The sequence below is a fragment of the Nelusetta ayraudi genome, unplaced genomic scaffold (genome assembly GCF_046127955.1).
Source record: "Nelusetta ayraudi isolate G7.1 ecotype Tasmania unplaced genomic scaffold, CSIRO-AGI_Nayr_v1 ptg000072l, whole genome shotgun sequence".
NCBI classification, from domain to species: Eukaryota; Metazoa; Chordata; class Actinopteri; order Tetraodontiformes; family Monacanthidae; genus Nelusetta; species Nelusetta ayraudi.
In genome coordinates this window covers 947,891-972,500 of record NW_027466122.1, presented here as the reverse complement: position 1 = coordinate 972,500, position 24,610 = coordinate 947,891, and the positions used below count along the sequence as shown (strand labels likewise).

At 47.2% G+C, this 24,610-nt stretch overlaps 2 protein-coding genes across 4 annotated transcripts in view; one reads left to right on the top strand and one right to left on the bottom strand.

Moving 5' to 3' along the window:
- The window catches only part of LOC142899458 (protein kinase C epsilon type-like), a 37,364-nt gene extending 26,446 nt beyond the window's left edge, over positions 1-10,918 (bottom strand). Inside the window, exon 1 of the mRNA XM_076043048.1 lies at positions 9,950-10,918. Coding sequence (XP_075899163.1) covers positions 9,950-10,297 — 348 coding nt within the window. The 5' untranslated portion in view covers positions 10,298-10,918. The remainder of the gene's footprint in view (positions 1-9,949) is intronic.
- A 7,590-nt stretch (positions 10,919-18,508) lies between these two features.
- Positions 18,509-24,610, top strand: part of LOC142899445 (attractin-like protein 1) — a 132,658-nt gene continuing 126,556 nt past the window's right edge. Inside the window, exon 1 of one of the 3 annotated variants that reach the window (XM_076043017.1) lies at positions 18,509-19,299. In XM_076043017.1, coding sequence (XP_075899132.1) covers positions 19,064-19,299 — 236 coding nt within the window. In that variant the 5' untranslated portion in view covers positions 18,509-19,063. The remainder of the gene's footprint in view (positions 19,300-24,610) is intronic. The other 2 variants (XM_076043015.1, XM_076043018.1) reach the window with 2 other exon arrangements.

The window sequence follows — 24,610 nt, the reverse complement described above, 5'->3', positions numbered from 1 at the left end:
ATTTTATTTTTTTTTATTTATCCTTTCAAAAACTGCCACAGCCCCAATTCTGAGAGCTCCAGAGAATTTCTATTTGGAAATATCTGCAGGAGAGTCGACAGGACTTTGATTTGAATTCACCAGCAGCAGCAGCAGCAGCAGCAGCAGCAGACTGCGCTGCCACTCATCAGTAGTGCCGTGATAATCTTATCCCCTCCCTCGCTGCCGACTTCAGGCTCAGTCAAAGCAGCGATGACGTGGCGACGCCGTTCCTCGCAGAGACGTGAAGAGGAGGCAGAAAACACTGCATCTGATCATTTAAGAGGGTTCATGAAGGTCCATGGCTTCTTCCTGCAGCCTGGAAAGATTTCATCCGCCTTACGTCCCGATTCACCTCGCATGCCATCGGAATGACCCCGCCCACTTCGCTTCACTGGATAGGTTGCGGAGAAGGCAAGAGGAGCGTTGACGTGCACATTTGTGACATGTGACAAAGGTGCACACGTCACATGTGACTTTAAAAAGTGCATCTGTGCGTGAAGTGGCAGTTAGTGCGTTGGCACTGTGGTTTGGCACAGAAGGAGATGGAGGGTTAGTGTGTGTGTGTGTGTGTGTGTGTGTGTGCGTGTGTGTGTGTGTGTTAACCTCCAACTGATGTGTGTGATGGAGAAGAGGACAGGTGCGTAGATCTCAGGGTAAACACACGTCCTTCCATCCAAGGCTTTCTTAACAGTCTCGGCCAGGTGTTTTTTTTTTAAGGCCCAATTTTATCATCCGTCGCCATCCAAGCCGGTCATTGACCGCAGGTAGGAAACAGGCAGCTTTTTTTCTTTTCTTTTTTTTTTGTTTTTTTTTATAGATATTTGTTCATTTTTATCCTTACTTCAATGATTTTAACATGCAGCCAGCGTGTGTAGTTGAGGTTCTGATGCAGTGACGGATGTGATCGTCGTCACAGCTCGCAGTGAAACTTTGTGAATGGAGCGGCAGCGAAAACAGTAGCTGCTCTTTACCTCGACTCCACTCGCCCCTCAGCCAGAGTAGAGGAAGCCGCCTACACACCCATCTGCCTCTACTACGTGCAGGAGCCTACACGTACCGCACACGCACGCACACACACACACACACACAAACTCTTGCATTGGATTAAATGTACAAAAGACAAACATGCTGCGTTGCCATTAGGACCGACTTTTTTTTCATTGTCACACTTTCTGCATGTACAAACACAGGCACGCATTCATTATGCACACACACACACACACACACACACACCAGGCTGCTCTCTTGACAGCTCAGCAGTCGATCTGCTCCAACATGTTAATTTGAAGAAAAATATGAAACACACACGTACACACACTGACTCAGGACGTTCCTGCACCATTAGTCACCCATTAGCAAATGTCAAAGATTGCTGTTTGGCCAACAGTGGATCTCTGAGCCGCAGCCTAACGGACTCTCACCACATCAAACACAAACTTCAGCGTTCAATTCACACCGCGACAATCCACCAAATTATAAACTCACTTATCACACACACACACACACACACACACACACACACACACACACACACACACACACACACACAATGTCACATTTTAAGAGGGAAGGACCAGCGTCTGTGCAAAAATCAGTCAACAAGACTAGACAGATAGATAGATAGTGAATACAACACTCGTTTGTGTTTGTGTGGATTCAGTTGTTGTTTCCCCCTGGTATCCGTGGCGTCGGGTCATCATCAGGTGGCCCAGTTAAAGGGGTGGAGAGGGTGGAGGAGGGGAGGGGTGAGGGGCGGGGTCGTCTCCGGGCAGACTCGCGCGAGGACGTGTCACATGTTGTCAAGTGGAGCTGTAATGAGCTTCATCTTAACCCAATCACACCGAGATGCATTCCAGCAAGCAAGCACAGAGAGGGAGCGCACGCACACACACACACACACACACACACACACACACACACACACACACACACACACACACACACACACACACACACACACACACACACACACACAGAGTCCTGGAGCTTGTACAGTTCACATGAGTCTGAGTCAAGTTGGAGTCATGTGGCTGGAAGTTTCCTCGCGGAGAGACGCAGCCACAGGAAAACAGCAGGAGGGTTCAGATGAGCTGAGTGAAGATCACTCACGACTCACGACTCCCAGTTCCCGGCAAAACAGCCTCTTCCAACAAACCTTTTTTCCCCCCACACGTCTAGCGCAGTCGTTGCTGACGACTCGCTGGCTGTTTACAGGCAACGGCGTTGGGAGTCGATCAGGTTCAGACCAGAAACGACTGCCCGCCTGCTTTCACTGTAACTCGCCAGTCTGCACATGAGGACGCTGGCAGCTGCTGAGGTTGCAAGACCGAATCATCTCAGGACCGTCCGCAATAACAAAAAATAAAGGCCTTTAGAACAGCTGACAGGACAACTGTGACCTGAAACGCGACTCATAGCAAATCTTTCTATTGTAGATTTTTCAGTTATGGTCTTTTGGATACAGGTCAGGTTGGCGGGGCCAAATAAAACAATTTAAAGGTTCAGATTTTGTACAAGAGTAATGGACAGATGAACCGTCCAATCATCTTTCAAGGCTTTTTTTTTTTTTCTTTTTCTTTAAAGGGACCTCCCCTCCCCAGATGTTTTCTATGAGCTCTTTCCAAGACGGACATGTGAAATAATTTATCAAATATTTCTGAGTCATTCCTTCTGACATGAACACATTAAAAACAATATCTTTTTTTAATTAGCTTCATATTTCTGGAGTTAAGTGGCTGATTTATGGCGCTTTTATGGAATTCAGGAATTCAAATTTATGTCATCAAGTTCACCGCACATTGAAAAACTCAATGTTGATTTGAATATTTCAAATTTTGTGTGGAGAAAACAGTGGCGGGCGGCGACGGCCAGAGTCTCTGTGCGCCGTGCTCTGTTTGTAATCACTGAGATTTGTCAGCGTGCGTGTGGGCGCGTGTGCATGTGTGCGTGTGTGTCTGTGTGTGTGTGTGGGGGGGGTTGGGGGGGAGTGACAGCCATCCTGTTTGGAAGGAAATGGAGACATCTCCTCGCTAAATTTAATTCTGCCGCTGCTGCCGAGCCCACCGCTGATTTATTCCGCAGACATTACCGACCTGTTCGCTTCCAGCCGTGATTTAGGAAGCCGCCGGTTACGTAACCTCGACCCCGGGATGGTTTCATCACTGATCAATCCCACCGATAAGCCCCAGTGCGGATGAGCTCATCGTCAGAAAGACTCAGTGGCCCCAGAAAAAAGACTGAAGAAGAATTCTTTTATATCTGCATGAAATTTTCAGCATTTTTTTTTTCCCCCCTCAGTGGGACTTGACAGGAACCCACTGATTGGTGGGAACATGTGATCATGTGACTTCCCTTCCTGCTCCATAGTGGGATCCCACTGAGCCGTGAACAGACACACACTAGAAAACAAGGATTCGCTTTTAAAAGGAAAAGCAGAAACTCCAGATAAAGATCAATGTTTTCCTTCTTTTGATTTTTTTTTTTTTTTTTTTACCTCCTCCTCTCCTGTTTTGTTTCACACACACGCACACGCACACAAAGACATTGCAAAGACTTCTGGGAAATAAGCCGCAAAGTTCAGTCAAAAGACAAGAGGCTTTTTGACTTTCTGCACAAAGGCGGGACTTTTCTCAGGGTTTGTTTTTATTTTACAAGCAATAAAAATGCTGATTAAAGAGATTAAAGATTTCAACAGCTCAAAAAGGGAACGAAAGACTGTGTATTGTACTGTACTGTACTGTACTGTACAGTCCTGGGGTGCGATCCCTCTGCTCCTCCTCCCTCCCTCCCTCTCTCTCTGGGAAGTAAACTCGGACAGTGAAAACAGGAAGTAGGGCCTACCGTGTGACTTAAAAACACTGCTGCTAATATTAGAATCGTACACAGACACACATGTGGAGCCCCGCCCCCGTTTCCTCCGGCCCACGGAGAGGACACCCCTCTACTCCGGCCTGCAGGGGACCGCCGGGGGGTCGAGAAGAGAGCAGGCCGTGGACAGGAAGAGCCAGACTGCTCACTCTGATCCATCTGGACAAAAACCTCCAACAGACAGCGTTTTTTTTAGTTAAAACTCCATAACCAATCAGCTTCTTCTATAGTACAGGAAGTGGGCGGTGCCAGAGAGGATAGGCTGAGATGAAACGGCTGCTGAAAGATGTCTGGAAAAAAATAAACATATAAGAAGACTTGAACGTTAAAAATGAAAACTGCCAACAATGGCTGCAGCTAAATGGATTAGCGTGGAAGCTGCTAAAGGGGCAGCGTTATTAGAACTCGATGGCTGTTTTACAATAATAAAAAAAAGTAAGGGCTGCAACGAATGATTATTGTTGTTATCGACTAATCGATCAATTTTCTTTAGATTAGTCACGATTGATTCTTTTCACTACCTATGTTGGATTTCTGTTTAATCTATCTTGCTTAAATCATCAATTAATCATTGCAGCCCAAAAAACAGGCTAATATGTAATAATAATAATAATAATAATAATGATAATAATAATAATAATAATATAGTAAAGGAGTTTTGGCAAGATTGGATTTGGCATGAATTTCATAGAACTCTGCGGAGCGACGCGGCTGACGGTCCCACAATGACTGATCACTTGACTGGCTCACTTAATTGAAAAAAAAAAAAAAAAAAAATAGATAAACGGAAAGGAATGGAGGTCCCAGAGGGCGGAGCCAACACCTGGCTGTGGGTGTGGCCACTAACTTGGTCTTTGTGATGCATCAGTGTTGCCTTTGACCACCACAGGTAAGTTCTGAGTGTGGGATCTTCCCAGGACAGATTACAGTCCGCCGACACATTCTGCATCGTGCGGGAGCTTTAAACCGCGGCACACGAGGGGAATTTCCCACCGCTGAATTTTTACAAGTTTGTTTCCAGTTTAGTTTCCGTCGATGGCATCATTTCAAGGCTGCTTCTGTCGTGTGAAAAGAACCATCAGCACAAGCTGCTCTCACACTCTGATTTGAAGACAGGAGAAACTTGCAGCATGCAGGGTTCAGTGTTTTAACGCCGAGGCTGCCACACACACACACACACACACACACACATTTGCTCTTGTCAGGTCGAAATGAGTGTTTTGTTGATGTGTGCAGACTTTCTCCCCTCCGTGTGTGCGTGTATGTGTGTGTGCGTGTGTGTGTGTGTTTGTGTCTGCGCCACTAGCCTGCAGCAGCTCCAAACCGCCATCGTTGACAGTGAACCCACAAATCAACCGCGCGGCCGTCTGGCTGTGTCACGCTCGACGCAGCCGGCCGCCGACTGTGGACGCACCACAACCGCCTCTGCTATTTTCCAGATTCTTGAGGAGGTGCTCAACCATTTCGAGGGGCGTCCATGACCTTTGACTTGCATGTTTGGGACATTTACAACCGAAAAATACACAAAGATCTCTTTGCATTTCATCCCAGCATGTGAAAATATTGACAAATGTCTTTAGAGTCGGGCCAAAAAATATCTACGGGAAAGTAAAGTAAAATGAAAATAAAATATTTTTTTTGTATTTTGGTTTAATTTTGTAGTTTGTATTGATATCAGACGGGGATTTTAAACCAGAGTGTGACGGACGATCGTTTCCAGAATTCTTAGGATTTATTTGGTGTATCCATCCTGGAAAGAGCCCACACAGAGTGTTTTCTGAAAGGAAGGTGGAAGGCTGCATTCAAGTGCTGAACGTCATCTGCGTCTCCTGACTGCCCACAGCGGCGAGCTAAAGTCGATATCCGAGCTACCAGGTTAATTACATTAGCGGCAGCACCCATCAGTCGCTTCAGCTTCTAACTGAAACGCTCGATCCGACCGTCGATGCCGCAGCTCCCCCCCCCTCCCCCACCTGATGAACGTCAACTACAATTAGAAAAGATTGACAATTAGAAAACTTCAACCATCGATGGTCTCGTCCATCTCGTCCATCTTCCTCTTTCTTTATCTCAAAAATAAAGCAGACGAGAAAAAGAGTGACGCTGCTGTGGACTCGTAACGGGGAAGTCATCAATGTTCAACTACTGCGACACAAAGACACACACACACACACATCCTGCTGGGTATCTACAGCATCTCTGCTCTTTAGTTTAGCTGCTATTAGCAGTCTGATGTCAGATCTCACCACTTCCTGCCGTGCAAAAAAAAATTATCATTTTACATCTGTTTCAGGTTTTCAACATTTTCTTTCGCCGCCCCGCTCTGCTCTTTTCATTGTCAGTGGTCACTCCCCTTCCCCTCCCGGCCCCTCCCTCTCCTGTTATAATCCATTACACGACAATTTTCACATTGTCTCTTCACACCTGCTCACCAAAGGGCCTGCGTTGTGTTTTGTTTTCTGCACATTGTCGGTGACGCCAGTGTCAGAGTCGGTGTTAATGAGCGAGACGACACCCACTTGACATCTAACCGTTGCCGCACATCCATCGCTGCCGCACGGCGATCCTGGCAGAAAGCATCATCTGCTGCTGCTGCTGCTGCTCCGGCTGCCAGCGAGGAAACAACATCAGCAGACAGACGACTAGATGTAAAACTGGATTTACGGTCTCTCCCCTTGGAATGACGTTTGGTTTTCTCGGGTTTAGACGATGGATTGACCTCTAATATCATCCGGTGACGGGGGCAAACAGTGGTCATGTATATTTTATTTTTGCTCCGTGCTCTCTGGAAAGTCACACAACAACTTTCTCTATCACACAAAGAAATTCTTCTGTATGGGAACCCACCAAAGAGCCGCAGTGGCCACGCTGGCCAGCACCCAAGAATAACAAATCCGGCCTCAGATTCAGATGAGCTGCGTCACGATCCGATCTGGTTCTGGCCTCGGTCGTTGTTGCATCAGCAGCTATGATAGTTTTTCACATTCCGCTATTATTTGTGAGATTGTTTAAGCTGCCGAGCGACTAAGTTTAAAAAAAACAATACGACAATACAACAATAACAACAACAACAACAACAACATCAGGTGGAATTCACATTAAACGTCTGTGTCACATGACTAAAGCTGGAGTTTTTTTCAGAACACAGCAGCGTTAATCACCCTCGTCCTCTGACGGATGCCTGCGATCGTATCCTCTGCCTGCAGGAGAGGATGTCATTACCTAATTGCTCATAACTCGTAACACACCATCAACATGTCACGGACGTGATGAAGGGAAGAGCCGGCAGGTCGAGGGGCAGCAAAAACTAACAGAGTATAAAAGGAATCTCGGGGGTGGATTTACTTCACCACAAGATCCATCTGCAGGAAAATCCTACAGAGAACATTTTTAAGAGAGAACAAATTCCCTTGTCGAATGAGCCGCCAACCGATCACGGTTCAAACGAGCCGATCAGATTTCGGGCCAAAAGTCGATCACAAGTGGTTTTGGCCACATTCTGGCTGGAAGAAAACAACATCGGCTGAAGCTTTTCAAGACGGATGTGCCGTAGAGCTGACCTGAAATCACAGTAAAAACAAGTTCACAGTGGGTCGGTGGGTTTGTGGTGTCTGCAGCAGGGGCAGCAGTAGCAGCTGCTTTCTGTCACAAGTCAACGGACTCACTGATTGGCTCCCACCATAGATGCTTTGGATCTCTTGGGATGAATGCACAACAGATTTAAGTCTGCAGCGTCCACACTGCCGTTGTTCACAAGCTAGCAGCAGCAGAGGCATCTTCTCTGCTACTGTTGGAAGAACTAAGTGAAGTGTTTTTTTTTTTTTTTTTTAGGGGCCCATGATTTGCTCGGAGCTCATTCCCAAAATAGTTTCGCTAAAAAACATCCATCGACTTCTACAAAGTCCCATTTGTTTCTGGCCAGTAATTCTCCTGATGTGCCCTGGAAGGAAGATTTCGTCCAATGGGAATACGCCTGAAACCGTCCTTTTACCCCCCTCCATCTGGTTTCATCCTCCCCTCCCTCCCTCACTCCATCTCTCCCTCACTAATGGACCTGATGGCCTCATCAATATTACACTCAAACATCCAGCAACTGCTTCTGCAGCCTTGCACAACAATCAGCTTCTTGCTCGCGTGCGTGTGCGTGCGTGTGTGCCTGCCCGCATGCATGTGTTTGCATGTGGGTCTTACACTCTATGTGTGTGTGCAAATTGACTCATGTGATGCATCTGTGTTTGCCCTGCAGGAATCATGCGTGTTGTAAATAGTGTATAAAGTAACGTCGCACAGAGTTTTTGCCAGAGCTCAAATCGCTGCTGTTCAAACAGATGGAGCGTCGATGAGTCAAAATATTGAAACTAGCGGCTGATTGGTGTTTAGATCATCGTGCTAGTGCAAAACCTCAAGCTCCTGTGTTCTCTGGGACACAGAGCGCACGCAGCCCTGCAACGCTCTTTTTTCCTTTTCCACTGGAAAACTAAAGTAACTGTGCTCTTTGTCGTTATGGGATCCCAGAATAATTAGAATTTGCAGAGCATGTAAACGTGTGTTCGAAGCAGCATGTTGGGTTGAGTGTCGACAGCATGTGACGGAGCCTCTCAGCGTCTCTCTCTCTCTCTCTCTCTCTCTCTCTCTCTCTCTTCTCTCTCGACAGTTTGGCAGAAGCAGCAGAGTTTTGTTGTGTTTTTCTGCATTTCATATGACTCAACAAGGAGCTCTGCGGAGCTGCTAATCTCAGGAGCCAATACAGCAAGACTGCGAGTCAACTTTCACTTTAATATATTAAAATGTATAAAATGTATCTTATCTGGTTGAATAAATTGCTGCTAGAAGATTTGTTTAGACTGTTTTCACCATTCTTTGCTTTGATTCCACAACCTTTTGGCTCTGCACTCTTTCATCTTCCTTTTTTTTTTTTTTTTTTTTTTAAATTCTGCTTCAACCAATCCATTAGTTGCCTCCAAGGCTTATTTAAAAGGCTGTTATCATTCGTCTAGATTAAAACTCCAGACATGCAGCAGGCGGGCCAAACCATCCCGAGGGTCTCAGTCCACCTGGGGGCCAAAAAGCAGCTGACAAGTGTCACTGAGTGGCAATAGCTGCGTTTCCATTACCCTTAGAATTGGGCAAAACCTAAATATTGCAATAAAAAACTGGTACTAGAAACACCTAAACTTCGTAAGACTTCTCAAATATGGCTAAAAGGGTTCTACGCTCTCATGAGGTGGGTTTTTTGGACAAATCCATATCGAGGTGACATACAGGGTCACGTGACCAGTTCACTTCAAATGATTATGTTTGGAAGGAGGAGGAGACGGAATATTCCCCCCCCCCAAGTAATCAAAGAGAAAAATATCACAGCCATTCTTGACAGCAAACAAACGTAAACAAACAAAAGCAAACATAAGTTTCGTAAATCTGGCGGAACAGGATTTCACGAGAATTACTGCTTATTTCGCCTTTCACACCATTCAATGCTGCAAATCTTGTACTTTGTCGATTTTTTTTTAGAAATATCGCACAGCCAGTGAGTGACACTCATGGATTACTGGTTCCTATTACGAGCAACTAGGTCCAGAAATCAGGCAGCGTTGGCAGCCTGTGTAGTTGTTCTACCACAAAGTGGTGCTTTAAGAAATCATTTTCACAGCTGACCCGTGAAAATGTTTTATTATAACATGCTAGCGTGCTAGCTCGCGGACGAGAGACCCAAAAAAGACAATGTAAAAAAGGAAGAAGAGGAAAGAACAGGTGAGACGTGTTGTTGCAGGACGGTGCCGGGCAGGCAACCACAAGTTATACAGCCCTTTGTACAGCCAGCTGGGGGCGCTGTATCATTGGTCCTGGTGCAATTAAGGGCATTTCAAGTTAATGAATCATAAAACATGACCATGACTATTTCAGATTTAGTGTTTTGTGGTTTTTAAGAACTCAGAATACCAGGAACCCCAAAAAGTTGACGACGACGCTAGAATCCAATCAATAACATTGAACTTTGGTCGTGATCTGAATCTCTGGAGAGAGAAAAACAACCTCTGAGTTGTTGTCAGCTGCAGCTCACCCAGTTCTCGAAGTGCTTGCTGCCGTTGTTGAGGATGTCCTCGAACTGGATGGTGCAGTTGGCCACGAAGTCGTCGTAGCCGATGGGCGCGTCGTGGAAGACGGACAGCTCGATCTTGCGGCCGTCGTGCACCTCCGTGGTGAACTCGTCGTTCCACGCGGGGCTGTTGGTCTTCTGGCGCGTGCACGTCTGGCCCACGCGCGAGTCGTCCACGTTGAGCGCGATGTACGTGTCCAGCAGGAAGCTCTGCGTCTTGGGCCCCACGGCGTGACGCAGGGACCAGGCGGTGGGCTTGAGCTCCAGCGCCTCGCAGATCTTGATCTTCAGCTGGCCGTTGAAGATCACCATGGTGGCCGCCTGGTCGAGATGGACCCAGCCGAACAAGCGGCCAACCCTCTCCAGTCTAACAAAAAAAAAAAAAAAAAATCAATAAAACGCCAATTAACTCCTGTCAATAGCGGCTCCGTTCAACCGGTGGTCCTGCAGGCGCGCACTGTAAAATCCTTCCTGCTGCAGATGACGGAGGAGAAGGAGAAGGAAAATAAAAACGCCGAGTCTGGGTCTCTCCCGCCCGCCGAGAGTTTGCGACAAACACGCGCGCAGAGGCCCCAGATGCGCATCGGTCTGTCCTGGTTCTCCTCCTCAGAGGGATCCGGGAAGGGCTCCGGCTGCAGCGGGGCGACCAGGAAGCTCTACCCTGTGTTGCATCGCACCGCGCGGCGGCTGGGAGGCTCTCCGGATGCTCGCTGGCAGCCGCCGCGGCGCATCGGTGGATGTTTCTGGAGGGGTGGGGTGGGTGGGGGCCGGAGCCGCTGCAGGGGCGGAGAGGAGGGGCGGGCCTGGCCGGGCGGTGTTTGTGCGGTTCCAGCTGATCGCTCCGTGTCGGGGCAGCTGCTTCTGCTGCTGTTGCCGCTGCTGACTCCCAACTTCCCGAGCAGCGCGCGTTGACACCGCTGTCTGTGTCTGTGGCGCAGGAAATGCGCAAAATACGTCAGATGTCTCGTTTGAACGTGGTGTCACACAGGCGGAGGGGTGGGTGGGTGGGTGGAGGTGGAGGTGGAGCGGTGACCAGGGAGGGCTGGACGTGGAGAAATCACCACACACGCAATTGTGCAGCAGCAACAGCAGCGTGCACGGCTCATGTGCTCTGCACCGTGTTGCAGGAGCAGCGCACTACACACACAAAACAGGTGTTGTGCATTTCTATGTGTGTGTGCGTGTGTGTGTGTGTGTGTGTGTGTGTGTGTACAACGCAACGTCTTGTCCCTCCGCAGTCACAGCCATCTCCCGGCTTCATATCAAAATACTAGGCCTGAGGGGATGAATGCGGGGAATGTGAGAGGCATGCATGGAATTTCAAAGAGAGGAGTGCAGGACGGCAGGGAAAGCAGGGCCGGCTGTCACACTGGATCCTCTTCCTGGGTGAACATCTGCCCATCTGGGTCGACTATGGCTCAGGAGGTATAGAGCAGGTTGTCCAATGACCGAAAGGTTGCCGGTTCAAATCCCGCTCCATCCTAGTCTGTCGTTGTGTAACTTAACCCTAAATTGCTCCCAATGGACCTAGGCAGCGCCTTGCATGGCAGCAGCCACCCATTGGTGTATGAATGTGTGCATGAATGGGTGAATGTGAGGCCTTTGTAAAGTGCTTTGGGCACGTCTCCAGTTCCAGGATTCAGCAGGGTCTCAGTCTTCCATTCATCTGACATGATAATAAGGAAGATACATTAGACAGCTAGCGGTTATGGATTTGAACTCATGACAAACCAGTCACGGCCTCTGCAGTGCTCTCATTAAATGACAATAACAATACATCCATTTTTGGCCTTGGCTTTTGACCATGGTGAGGTTGGCTGCTCCCATGTTAATTCCTTGGGAATGGAAACATTGACAAGCTTCATAACAAAGTAAAACGTACATTGCTAAACTGAAGAAAGCAAAACTGTTTGTTTTTTTTTCTCACATTTTCTTATTAAAATACACCATCTGATAGTCCAGACGAACGTACATTCACAAGCGGTCACGTTCTCTCACCTTCAGGTCACGTGGTGAGAGACCGTGGGTGAATTCTGCTCCTAATCCTGAAGTTTCACAGTGCCCTCTGGTGGGCGTGGTTCGACAAGTGTGACAGCCACACATATTCTTCCAGTAAGCAGCAACCAAGAAGTCTGTAACACAGTGAAGCCCCGTCAGCTGCAAACACGGCTTGCTGGTTGTGTATCACGGTGATGCAAACATTTGCAAATTGCCTTAATGAACCTGAACGTGTTGAAAACCATCACATTTAAAATCAAGTTGTCCTCCTTTTTCTGCTCTGATCTCCGCATTCACTCCTGTATTAAGCTGCCACGGCCTGAATGTTGCACATGCACACAACTGTGCAGCTCTTTCAGCTCTCTCTCGTTCTCTCTCTCTCTCTCTCTCTCTCTCTCTCTCTGGCCTTGTGCTCAGTCTGTACAGCATGTCCCAGAGACACATTCTTGTACCCATGGCAATGATGTCAGACGTCTGAGAATTCATATTTCAGTCAGTATAAGGTCAGGCATTGAATGAAATTGTGCAAGCAAAGCCTCTGGAAAAACACAAGATCCAACTGGCCTCACATGTTTCTTTCATTTGTCTTTGTTCAAACAAGAAGTAAAAGCACGGTAAATCTTATTCAGCCGGTGTGTGACATCATGCCACATGTCACTTTTTTTTTCTTTTACACTTTTAGTGTCTATGGTTTGTTTATCCAAGAATTTACTTCCTTACTTCCTTTCCGCAAGAAAAAAACCCAAAAAAACAACATCAGAGATGATCAGATTAATATGGGGCAGCTTAAACTTCAAATTAAATTTCCACTGACAAGCCATAATTAAGTCAATTCTTGAATGTTTCTCTTCTGGCATACTAGCCAAAAGGAGCCGAACACGTGCACATCCAAAGTCGCCGAAGTCCAACTTGAACAACACTGACCTCTTGTGGTGTTTCTTGGTCAAGACCCTCTGCTGCACCAAATTAGTCCTGAGTCACGTCAGCAAACCGGAAGCATGGGGTTAGGGTTATGTTTTGTGCCCATAGGTGCCCAAATTAAATGAATACCACCAAAGTGATAACTGTCACATATTCACTCTTTCTTTTTCTTTTTCTTTTTTGATCGACCATCCTGATTGGCAGTGTTCCCTTAATACATGAACTAGTTCAAAGTTCAGTTCACAAAACTTTTAAATGAACTTGTTCTGTTCATAGTTCATAGGTATTGTCTCTATTTTTTCATTATGTTGCAGCAAGCTATTGGTTTTCAAAATTACCGCCACAGCCAATTTTTATTCAGTTTTATCATTTGAATCCACATTAATGTATCATTATCATCAGGATTCATATTAGCAATGAAGGGACAACACTCAGAATACTTCCCAATTGTTTGTGTTACACTTCGTTGGTTCCCATTCAGTACAAACTAATAGTCAGCTGCAACTTTCATCCCTAGTTTATTCTCAAAAAATACATGGGGAAAATTGCTGATGGAGTTGTCTTTTTTTGGGTAAAGAATTACTAAAAAATCAAAATCATGAGAGTAGTGGTGGTAGTAGTAGTAGTAGTAGTAGTAGTATATTTTTCCCACCTGGATCATCACTGACCTTTCCATGAATCTATTTTGAGCAGTCTGACGAAGATGTATTGACGGTGGACATGGCAGCATCTGAACTAGTGCTGCTGCCTTCCTTTTATTTGCCTCCATGCTTCGTTCGTTCGCAGGTTGATGACGCATGCGGCAGCGCGACCGTAGTGACTGGTGTTGCCAGGTTGGATGCGTTCTGCACGACAAATTGAACGCCTGTTTGCGGTGTGTTTTAGCGGAGTTGTCTGTGAAAACCTGGCACTCTCTTGAACGAAGTTAAAACGTGAGAGCGCCCTTCACAAACGACGACAACAATGACAAGAACAAAAACTACTACTACTACCACTACTACTACTACTACTAAATAATCATTATTAGTTATTTTTAAATACAGTTTAACTATTGATTTCATGAAGAAATGTTCCCTCCAAGCAATTTAAAAACATTTGCAACGTCAAATAATGTCCGCGGAGCTTTAATTGTCATTTAAAATGCGAATTAAAGAAAAAAAAAAAAAAAAAAAAATCCCCAGCTGGATTTGCTATTTATTTTGTCAACAGCAGAGGTCGCAAGAGATCGGCAACAAGAAGGATGACCTTTGATAATCTTTTCCCATGTCCACTTAATTTCATTTCATTGTCTGTGCCATCCACAAGATCTCTGTGGACCGATTGTGTGTGTGTGTGTGTGTGTGTGTGTGTGTGTGTGTGTGTGTGTGTGTGTGTGTGTGTGTGTGTGTGTGTGTTTCGACAAGAGGCTGTCAGCAGTTTAAGATGTGAGACAGGAAGACAAAGAACAGAACAAGGGTGATTTTGATATGATTTTTCTGCACACCTTCCTTCAGATTCAGTCTTGTCCCTCTGCTGCAATTATAAATTCCACTCTTTAATTATAAACAAACTGTCGGGAATCAATATTTTTCCTCCCTTTTTTTTTTTCTTTTCATTTTCCTCACAGCAGGTTTCTTTGTGTACGCCGATCAATATTCCGATTCTGGCCCCTCGCAGGGAGGTTAGAAACAATCCATAACAGACTCCAACCCGGGCAGCAGGAATGAACAGCAAGCCACACCAGTTTCCCACGCTAACGGTGAACTGTGAACCATCCGTGTGGTGTCCCTTGCAGCTTTACACAAGCAGATCTATGCAAAAGAAACAAAAATGATCAATAATTAGATTAAAAGGTGTGGTCATCGAGACGTAGAAGATATTGATATGTAATTATAAGTATAGAAAATAATGCTGTTTCTGATGTTTTCAAGGTCACAAGGTTCAGTCTTGGGTTTTATTCTTTACATAAATTATGTTTGTAGGGCATCATTTTTTCTAATTACACATTAACTCAGCGTGGGCAAAAGATATCCTGAAAAAGTTGGAGCTGACTTGCAAAAATTAAAGAAATGGGCTGGGATATTAGTCAACGCTCTCTGACTCTAACTAGGACAAAATTCAGCCCAAGTGTTTGTCAAGTTGCCGGAGTGCTTTGCTAAGATTGTTCCTGATATCATAACATTGACAAAACATTATCATCAGTTGCAAAACAATACAATAAAAAAAGAGGATGCTTAAGTGCATGGCTGTAGCTTTGGAATGTATTAGCCCTCAGATGACCCAAAAGGCACCATGTCTCATTAAACTTACACCTGTGACACCAAAGATTTACAGACAGCTAATTTTCCACTTCATAAACGGCCACATGGCGAATGAATATTGATGTGGTGGCCGCGCATCCTTGACCTTGTCATGTTACCTCGAGGCAGAGCGGGGATCAGTATTCCCACAGCGGGGTGTTTGGATAAACAGAGTGGTGAGGCAGATGGTCCTGTGGCGGACAAAAGAGTTGAGAAACTGGGACAAAGAGAGACGAGCACGTCAGAGTGGCGGCGGCGGTAGGATGAGAGAGCCGGCGTGTCCCAGGAGGGGCGGAGAGGAGGGGGAAGAGGAGGAAGAGGAGGAGGACGAGGAGGAGGAAAAAAACACTCCGCAGCCAAAACAGCTGTTTTCTCCAGGAAGTGAGAGGCTGCCAGAGGGACCTGCTGCAGCCGGATGGTTCCTCAGACAAGGGTGGATAACAAGTCGGAATGTGGATTCATCAAACCGCAGCACGCTTTTGGCACCACACTTCCATCAAAGTGGGTTCAGGAGAAAACAACCATGTGATATTTTAGAAAGAAAAAAAAAAGGAAGGGTTTCACGGAGGGAGTCATTTGACACACCAGGTGGAATGTTTCAAACAAGCCGCTGGATTTATTAGACACGTTGATCTGGGGAAGGAGGCTACACAAGAGCATTTTGAGAAGGGAGAGAGGCCATCAAACATAAATAGATTTTTTCTGAAATATTTTGGAGCTTTTCAAGATGGATGTGTGTCAGACTTAAGATCTCAAACAGCCACATATAGATGAAAGGTCAATGTGGAATAAATGAATAGATTATCACATTTCTAGATGATTTTAAGAAGTTTCCATTTGTGGAAGAAACCCTTAACTGTTCAAAACCATTTTTATCAGACTGAGACTCACAAAATACTGAAGACTGAAGGTCAAAAGGACTTATTGTCCTGTTGTTTCCCTCATTTGGCCCCTCGAGGTAAAATCTTCCCCAGATTCCAAAGATATTTGAATGATCCTGTGACAGACTGCAGATTTTTATCAAAAAAATGTACACAAATGCACACATTATGTACACAGAGTGCACTGGTCATGTGATGCTGGTTGACGCACTGCATATAACTGTAGATTTTTTTTTTTTTTAAAAAAAACAACATTACTGGAGAGTCTTTCATGTGGATTAGTGGTGAGCTGCTGCAAACAGGCTGAATCCGGCCGAGGTTGAGTCAACATGTTTGTGCATCAATTATCATTTTACAACCATGGCAGAACATTTAGCTGCTAGAAGACAAAATTCTCCTCGTCCTACAACAGTCATGCAGACAGTAAAGGCATCGTTTTGATGAAGCTTCCCGCCTTTGAGGCCACGAACGAAGCCAAATCGCGATCCTGTCTTTTGACCAGTTTGCCCAAGTGACCTCGACCTCAAGCAGACCTTAAACACAGGTCTGTCACGCAGCAAAAACGCTGGAAATGAGAAGTTTCGACATAGCTGCGGCCTTCTGAATCATAAAACATTCACGAATGTGAACTTGGGCGTGTTAGTTCCTCCTTCCAAAACATTCCTGCAAAAGCTGATAAGTGCGGACATTTCCTGATATTCTCCAGTCGTTCAAATTCAAAAGTCTCGCATGATTAACAGTTCAAGTAAATAGCATGTTTAGCCCTCTGTTTACAGCCAACTTTGGAAGGTGACACCAACATTGCAGTCCCAGAGGATGGCGCCAACACCTGGCTGTACCCATATATGACAAAGGGCAGATTCCAGGTTGATGGGGGAAAGTGGTTGGAAAAAAACACTTTGGGTAGTGAATTCTACCTCATGTGGGAACTTTAAAAGTGTCTCTGACTATAAAACCTACAGAGGAGGTGGAACCAGAACCACAACCAGACTCTGTCTGACTTCCAAAAGCAGCTGCAAACATTTCTACTCCACGTCGAGCGAGAATGAAACAAAGGTGATACAGACAGACTGACACAGATTATTGTTAGATTTTTTATTTTATTTTTTTGCATCACACAAGAACTTTCATTGGCCAAACCTCACTACAACACCAAACCAGTGCAGCAGCAGTAGACCACCTGAACGTTACAGTCAAATAGCAGCTGATGAAGATGTTGGGAAAGACGACTCCCACCGCAGCTGGCCTGAGTTTCACAACACTAGCGGCAGCGTGGGGGTGAGCTTCAACTCTGGGGATGTGGGAAACGATCCGGGAGGAAAGTCATAAACCTGAGTTGGCTGACAGCCTTCCCGTGATGCACCGTCTCAGAAATGTTTTGGAGCTCATGTTGAAACTGTGTTGACACCAGGGTCAAATCTGGCCGGCCAGCCGGAGGATTATCATCCTCTGGCTCACTGGGATGTTCTGGACCAGCCTTCAGGGAGGACAACAGCAAAACTCCTCTTTAGTTTAACCCACCAGTGTGTGTTTGTTAGAGGCCTTCAGTCTGGGAGTGTTTCACAACACAGATTTCTGGTGGTTTGTGGTGGTCGGATGGTATCGGCTGTTGTGCTTTTATTGTTTAATTTTTATCCACCAATCAGGGACCTGTGCATGATATATGTAAAAACCTAAAAAACAGAGTCCAACAATCCGTGTCAGATCTCAGATCTCTGCCTGGCATTTATGATTCAAATGTCTGAACCGTTGCTTCTCAATACATTTTCCAGGAAATCGACACATTTCACATGTTATCATTCCATCAACCCTCAGGGAGTGTGTGTGTGTGTGTGTGTGTGTGTGTGTGTGTGTGTGTGTGTGTGTGTGCAAGGGAGATGCAACAATGAACAGCAATATTTCTGTTGACTGGGCAACAAAATTGGTTTGGGGCTTTCTTGGCGCTACTTAGCGGGAAGAAATAAAAACTAATATGGAGTGTGTGTGTGTGTGTGTGTGTGTGTGTGTGTGTGTGTGTGTGTGTGTGTGTGAGAGAGAGTTTGATGATGTTACATTCTGAGAAGTATTTTTTTTATAGACATGCTTCGAGGCAAATGTGGAAAAAAAAACACAAAAAAACGTTGAGGTCCCTCAAGAAAAGCATTTGTTTTATTTTCTGGTGGAGCAGCATCGCATGATTTATTGTCCCCAAGAGAATGAACAGACCTCCGTTTACTGCCTCCTGATTAAAACAAACAAACAAACAAACAAAAAAAAAAACTTTGTTAGACCTTCCACATGTAGATCTATCTATCTATCTATCTATCTATCTATCTATCTATCTACTGTAACCTGCCACCACTTGGCGAGTCGTTGTGCGCGACTCCCACGTTACAGCGGAACTGTCCCTTTAACCGCGCGGGCGCACTGCTCGTGCTCGGGCGCTTTGTGCAGGACTTTCCCCGTCAGAGCGAGTCGTCGGTCTGGCTGACTGTGACCGGGGAGGAGCTGCTGCCGCCGCTGCTGCCGCCGCTGTTGAAGCCGCGTGCGCATGAAAACAACTCGCGGGGAGGAGCGAAAAGCGTCTTTGTGAGTGTGTGCGCGTCCGGGGGAGGTCACGTGAGTGCCGTGCGTGGATTTACGCCGTCCCTAGGATTAGCGCCGCTAACGCCGAAGGAGGATCATCGCAGCCCTCGAGCCAGCCATCAAGCCGCGTGTTTACATCGGAACTTCTCTCGTGGACTCGCGTCTGAGTCGGCGCGTGTGCGGGGGAGAGCGCTTCCCAGGCTGGACTTCGCCTGCGCGGCTGTCTTGCGGAAAGTGTTTCCATCAAACTTTCATGTCTTTGTCCTGCTGCGGCGGCGGCGCAGCAGCAGCTCTGACGGCGCGTGACTGCTGTCTCCAAACCATCCACCTCCACCTCGCGCCCCAGGTGTCTGTCTACCTGAGCCTGATGCCCGCGGAGCGGCTCGCGGGGTAAGGGAGGACCAGATTCCCGCGCACACACAAACGTCGCCGGGATGCAGGCGCGCGCCTGGACCGGCGCCTTGGCCGCGTGGAGGAGATGCGCGGGACTGTTGCTGCTGCTTCACCTGGTGGCGCACGCGGGCGCCTCCTCTACCACCTCTTCTTCCTCCTCCTCCTCCTCCAAGCCCTGCGAGAAAGGTTGCCACGCGGGGAGGTGCGTCAACGGGAGCTGCGCGTGCGACCACGGCTGGGTGGGCGAGCAGTGCCAGCACTGCCAGGGCAGATTCAAGTAAGTGGAACCAGAGTCACAGCGTGGAGGGTGTGGGTTCGATTGCCGGGGTCTCCCGGGGTCTTTCTTTGTGGAGTTTCCATGTTCTCCCAGAGTGTGCTGGCTTCTCTCCGGGTTCTCCGGCTTCCTCACACACTCCAAAAACATGCATGTGAGGTGAATTGGGAACTCTGAATTGTCCATAGGTGTGTATGTGAGAGTGAATGGTTGTTTGTCTCTCTGTGGCCCTGTGATGAACTGGCCACTTGTCCAGGGTGTCACCCTGCCTTCACCCTATGACAGCAGGGAGAGGCTCCAGCAGACCCCCCGAGACCCTGAGTGCAGGAAGAAGTGGGTATTGAAAGCAGTTGAGCAGTTGAGCTGAAAAACGGTTCCCAAGGGGAGCCGAGGCCATGCTGTCCTGATGGATTCAGTGAGTAAGAGCTAATTACAAGTGTCTGAAAATGGAGGTCGATGGTGGTTTGGGTGTGCAGCTCCCAGTGGAAGCCACAAAAACAGAGAGGAGCTCCTCCATGTGGGCCGAACTGTGCAAAACTGTCCAAATGTTTCTTATTTTATCTGACTTGAAGTGAAGAGCTGGAGAAAAATCTCCAGCGAGGAGAAACTCTTTATATATTCAGCCAGCTGTTAGTTTTTTGTTTTTTTTTTTTGGTAGAGGAGCAGCAGCAGCAGCAGCAGCAGCAAGCAAGTTCAAACGGCCTGAGCGCCGGAGCAGCACCAGGCAGGGCCGGGGACTCACTCTCTCATTTTCTAAAAATGACAACATGTAATTTTAATGATTGTTGTCTGCCGCTGGGAGTGAATGGAGCCTGCAGAACCCCCCCCCCCCCCCCACTCCCTCCCTCCACCCCTCTGCCTCTATGCCTGTCACATCGCTTCACTACAGTCCTGCATTAAGTGGTGCCTGCCTCGGCTGCCATGCATTTAGCAGCCGCTCTTAAAATATAGATCGGAGGAGGATGTGGAGCCTGAGCGGCGCGCATCCCACTTCAAGACTGTTTCGGAGCAGGGAGGGAGGTGCAGGGAGTGAAAGCCTGGTGGTGGAGGGGGTGGGATGAGGGTTGGGGCGGGGAGGTGGGGGGGGGTCAGCTTCAGAGGAGGAGAGGGAGGTTTGGGTGACTGTCACCAGCTCCTGCTGCTGTTTGTTTACAAAATGAGAGAGAGAAAAAAGGCTTTATAGTGGGTTTATGTGTGTGTGTATGTGTGTGTGTAAGTTGTGTGCGTGGGCTTTCACTGTCAGAGTTTTTCTTCATCTTCAAATGTTTCTTCTTCTTCTTCTTCTTCTTCTTCTTCTTCTTCTTCTTCTTCTTCTTCTTCTTCTGCTACTTTTCATCTCCAAGTTTGGCTCTTGACTCAAAAGAGGTGATTTTTTTCTGGGATGGCAGAAGGGAGCAGCAGCAGCAGAAGCAGCAGTAGCAGTGCCCACCCGGTGATGGAATTAAGTCACTGCATCAGCCTAACCATTGGGACCCTAGCATGTGTATCTGGTGAATAGAATGATACCACCTAGCAAAGTGATGTCTGGTTAGAAAAAACTGAAAAAAAAAAACAAAGAAAAAAAACAGACCCAAATCCCTCCTGCAGATTGCTGTTGTTGTAAACATGTTTTCCAAGACGCGTAACACGTGACACAAGGAGCTCATCGTTGGAACTGGGCTCCATTCACACAGTCGCTGCCTTTCAGGTTTAATTGACTGACTAGAGACAAAATAAAATGGCAACGGCGAGTGAAAATCGTTGAAAACGCTCCAAGGAGACGAGCGGGCGGGATGCTTTGTGGTCGGTCGCCTCGCGGGAGGAAACGACCTCCCGACGCGTCCAGACAGCAGCAGCAGCAGCAGCAGCAGCAGCAGCAGCAGCAGCAGCTCAAAAGATTAGCCGCACCTTCATTGTTTTGTTGTATTGGTGGCATTAATCAGGCCGCCGTTCCCGGCTGGACAGGATGGTATTACCTTGTCACAATCACCTGCAGCTTAGCGTGCGCGAGGACGAGGCTGAGGACGGGTGGGTTGAGGGAGGGGAGGGGGGGCGTGGGAGGGGTGGGGGAGTGTGTGTGTGTGCGGCGGGGGGGCGGTGAAGTCAGCGTTACATTTTCTCCATGGCGGCGGGAGGATTATATTGATCCGCCCAGTCGATGGGACGGCTGCAGGAGAGCGGCGTGGAGGAGCAGGGCTGGAGGCAGCTGACCAGCGCCGGTGACGGACAGCAGCGTGACTCCACCTGGACACGATGTGCACAAACATCCCCAGCTGCCAGAATCAAAACTGATGAAGATACTTTTAAAAAAAAAAAAAACTCCAGACAGCTGCGTTTCCATGAGAGTTTTTCCGCAAAATAAAAGCGATATTTCTATTTCCCGTGCGTTCCTCGCACTGTTTCTGCTTTCACTTCTGTGTCATGTGACCCCACTCCCTCCTGGCCAATAGAGCACATCCGGGTGGACAAGAAGAAGGTGGAGGGGGAGGGGGAGGAGAAGGAGGAGCAAAGGGTTCAAGATGTGAAAGGTGTTTGCACGGAAAAGGTCAGTTCTTTGATGGGTTTGGGTTTACCGACCGTGAGGGCGAAAATCTGAAAATAAGCTATCGACCCCGAACCTGTTAGTACCAGTTCGTATCAATATTATCGATATTTTGGATCGACTCTGATCGATCCGTTCGGCCGATTGTGCTTCGGCTGCAGGTGAAGAATCTCTGTCTTCCACCCCCGTGCACACGCGCAGTAAGCTCTTCTTCAGCGCGAGTGTTGCTCGAGCGCTAAACGGCCAGGACGCTTGCCTGAAAAAAACGTTTTCCGATTCCGAACACGGCGTCTTCCTCCCTGCCCACTGTGCCATGACTGTCCATCCATTAGTGTCTCTTTCCCGGTAGGATATACCCACCGATGACATCATGCATCTAAATATAGCCTCTCTGGGCTCCCGCTGGACCAAGTTAGCCACCGTTAAATTAATTGAAATTGACCTTCTTCACTCGCACACTTTCATCTTCTTCATTTTGTTAAGAATAAACGGTAAGAAACTGCGCGAGCTTGCAGGCAAAACAGCTTGTTGTTGAAGAGAGAGAGAGAGAGAGAGAGTACTCACCAGCCAAACCTTGGTGGTCACCAGAGTGCAGTCGAACCTACCTCTCTCTCTCTCTCTGTCTCACACACACACACACACACACACACACATATCTCCACCCTCGGCCTCACCAAGACACATCCAATATGTGAGATATAGGGGCTGGATTCTGGATATTGATTTTGGAGTATTTGTAGTTTGGGCCGCAGCGCCGTCTTCGCTCAGCGCTTTAGCTTCTTCAGCCGCATGTTTGTTTCTTAATCCAACCATCCGTGACACACACAACACACACATGACTGGACAACTGAACACAACCAGGTCCAGACATAAGAGACGGGTGTAAAAGCCAAAGTGTGGTCGTCACTTCAACACCCAAAGTTGAGACGGATGATGCAGCTGCACTTCAGACTTCTTGATGATATCGATGGCAGATAAAATGCAGGTTTCTGTTTATTTTTTTAACACTGTGTCAGAAGGTGCCAATGGTGCCGTAGCATCGGCTGGAAGCGCAAGGAAATGGACCACCGGTTGGCCTGGAGGTTGCGTGAAAAACACTTTCTAATGGCAGAAACCAACGTGAAACATACCAGCAAATAAACAGAATCACAAAACAGAGAGATTTTTTGAAAAAATAAAGTACTGCACCCTGTCTTCCTGGGTGGAGCTGATGAAAATTCAGGCAGCAGCTTTTTCATGTGAATAACTGGGTCACCTCTTTGTCTTTGTGTAACCTCAAAGAGGAGACGAGCACTTTGAAAACACGACGGTTGTCGGTGTCGGGTGGGTGTTATTTTTCTTAGTTTCCTTTTTTTCCGACAGTCAAACTTTCTAGCTACGCAGCTCATCAAAGTAAATCTATTCGCCTGGGGTTTCCCCGAGCGCCGGCTTTTAATCGCTCTTTGTCTTCCGCTGCATGCTGAGCGGCCGCAGGCTCCTCCAGGCTGCGGCGAAATGAAACTCGTATAGATCGAACAGTTTTTTTGGGGCCGTAACTCTGAGCTGAGATGCTGCAGGCAGAGGGGAGCCGGTGGTGCTGATTGATAACGATGAAGAAAGGACCCAAAACTAATGGTGATTTCTGGCTGGCTTTTTTTTTTTTTTTTACATAAATCCTGTGCTCGGTATGCAGAGGAGGCACGCAGCTACTTTTTTGTCTGAAGGATGCAGCAGAGTCAATTCTCTGCAGGAGATTCAGCGCCTCTCTTCACCCGCAGGGCGCGCTGTACTGTTGCCGGCGCTGCTGCACCTGCTCATTGTCCCCACAAAATAACGGGACACAAAGTTGTGTACTTATTTCCAAAATGGGATTATGTTTTTTGGATTAAGCTGCACAGCCGATTAAATCTGTCTGCTAATGCTGTGAGCGCGGTTCAGATGTCACAGCCGCTCCCGATATCCGATTACGTGATGTCGGAGGCCGATATGGTTCCTCTCTGTCGCTCCACGTGGTCAGGAACATTTTGGACTTCTGAATTCATACTGGTCACTGGAGTGGTCCAGACGTACTTCTTTACCCCCCTTGAATCCTGGTTTTTAATCCAGCGCTGGACTGTTGCTAGCGTAGCTGCTAACAAAGGTAACAGTCCTGGTCTCGGCGGAGGAGAAAATTGATCAAGTCAATTAAATCAATCGTCAAATCTCTGCAAAGTTATTCAGTCCCGTCCCTCCCATCGTCATGTTCTGCTTTGACTATTTTCTGCGATGACGACGAGTGGAAAAGCCAATCGCAAGTCACCGTGCATTGTTGTGCTCGGGCTGCAGACAGTAAAAAAACAGTGGTTAGATGATGCAGTCCTGGAATTAGTCACCTTTAATTGGAGCCTCTTTTGGAGTTCTTTACGGCTGTGGTTGTCTCATGTTGGTCAATGGTCGAGCTCCTTGTTGCTCATCGCCCTCCTTTGTAGCAGTGACTGGATTGGAGCAACGGCCGACGGTTCAGCAGCAACGCTCGGCGGCGTTACAACTAGAATTTGAAAACATTCCAGCGGCTGAAAACGACGCTGATTCCATCCCAGATCTTCTTCTTCTTCCTGAAATCTCCTCCAGTTGACACTGACCTGGAAGCTCTTTCAATTTTTCGTTTATGACAGTTTTGTGCTTCGCACGCTGACCTCGACAGTCGACTATAATTGTTATCGACACATTGTTGGTTTATATGAGGAAATTCTTCGATTCCTCCCTCATCCAACACTTACGTGATGTCAGGAATGCTTGTAGAGTGACTGATTTCTTACTTCTAAAAACAAATTA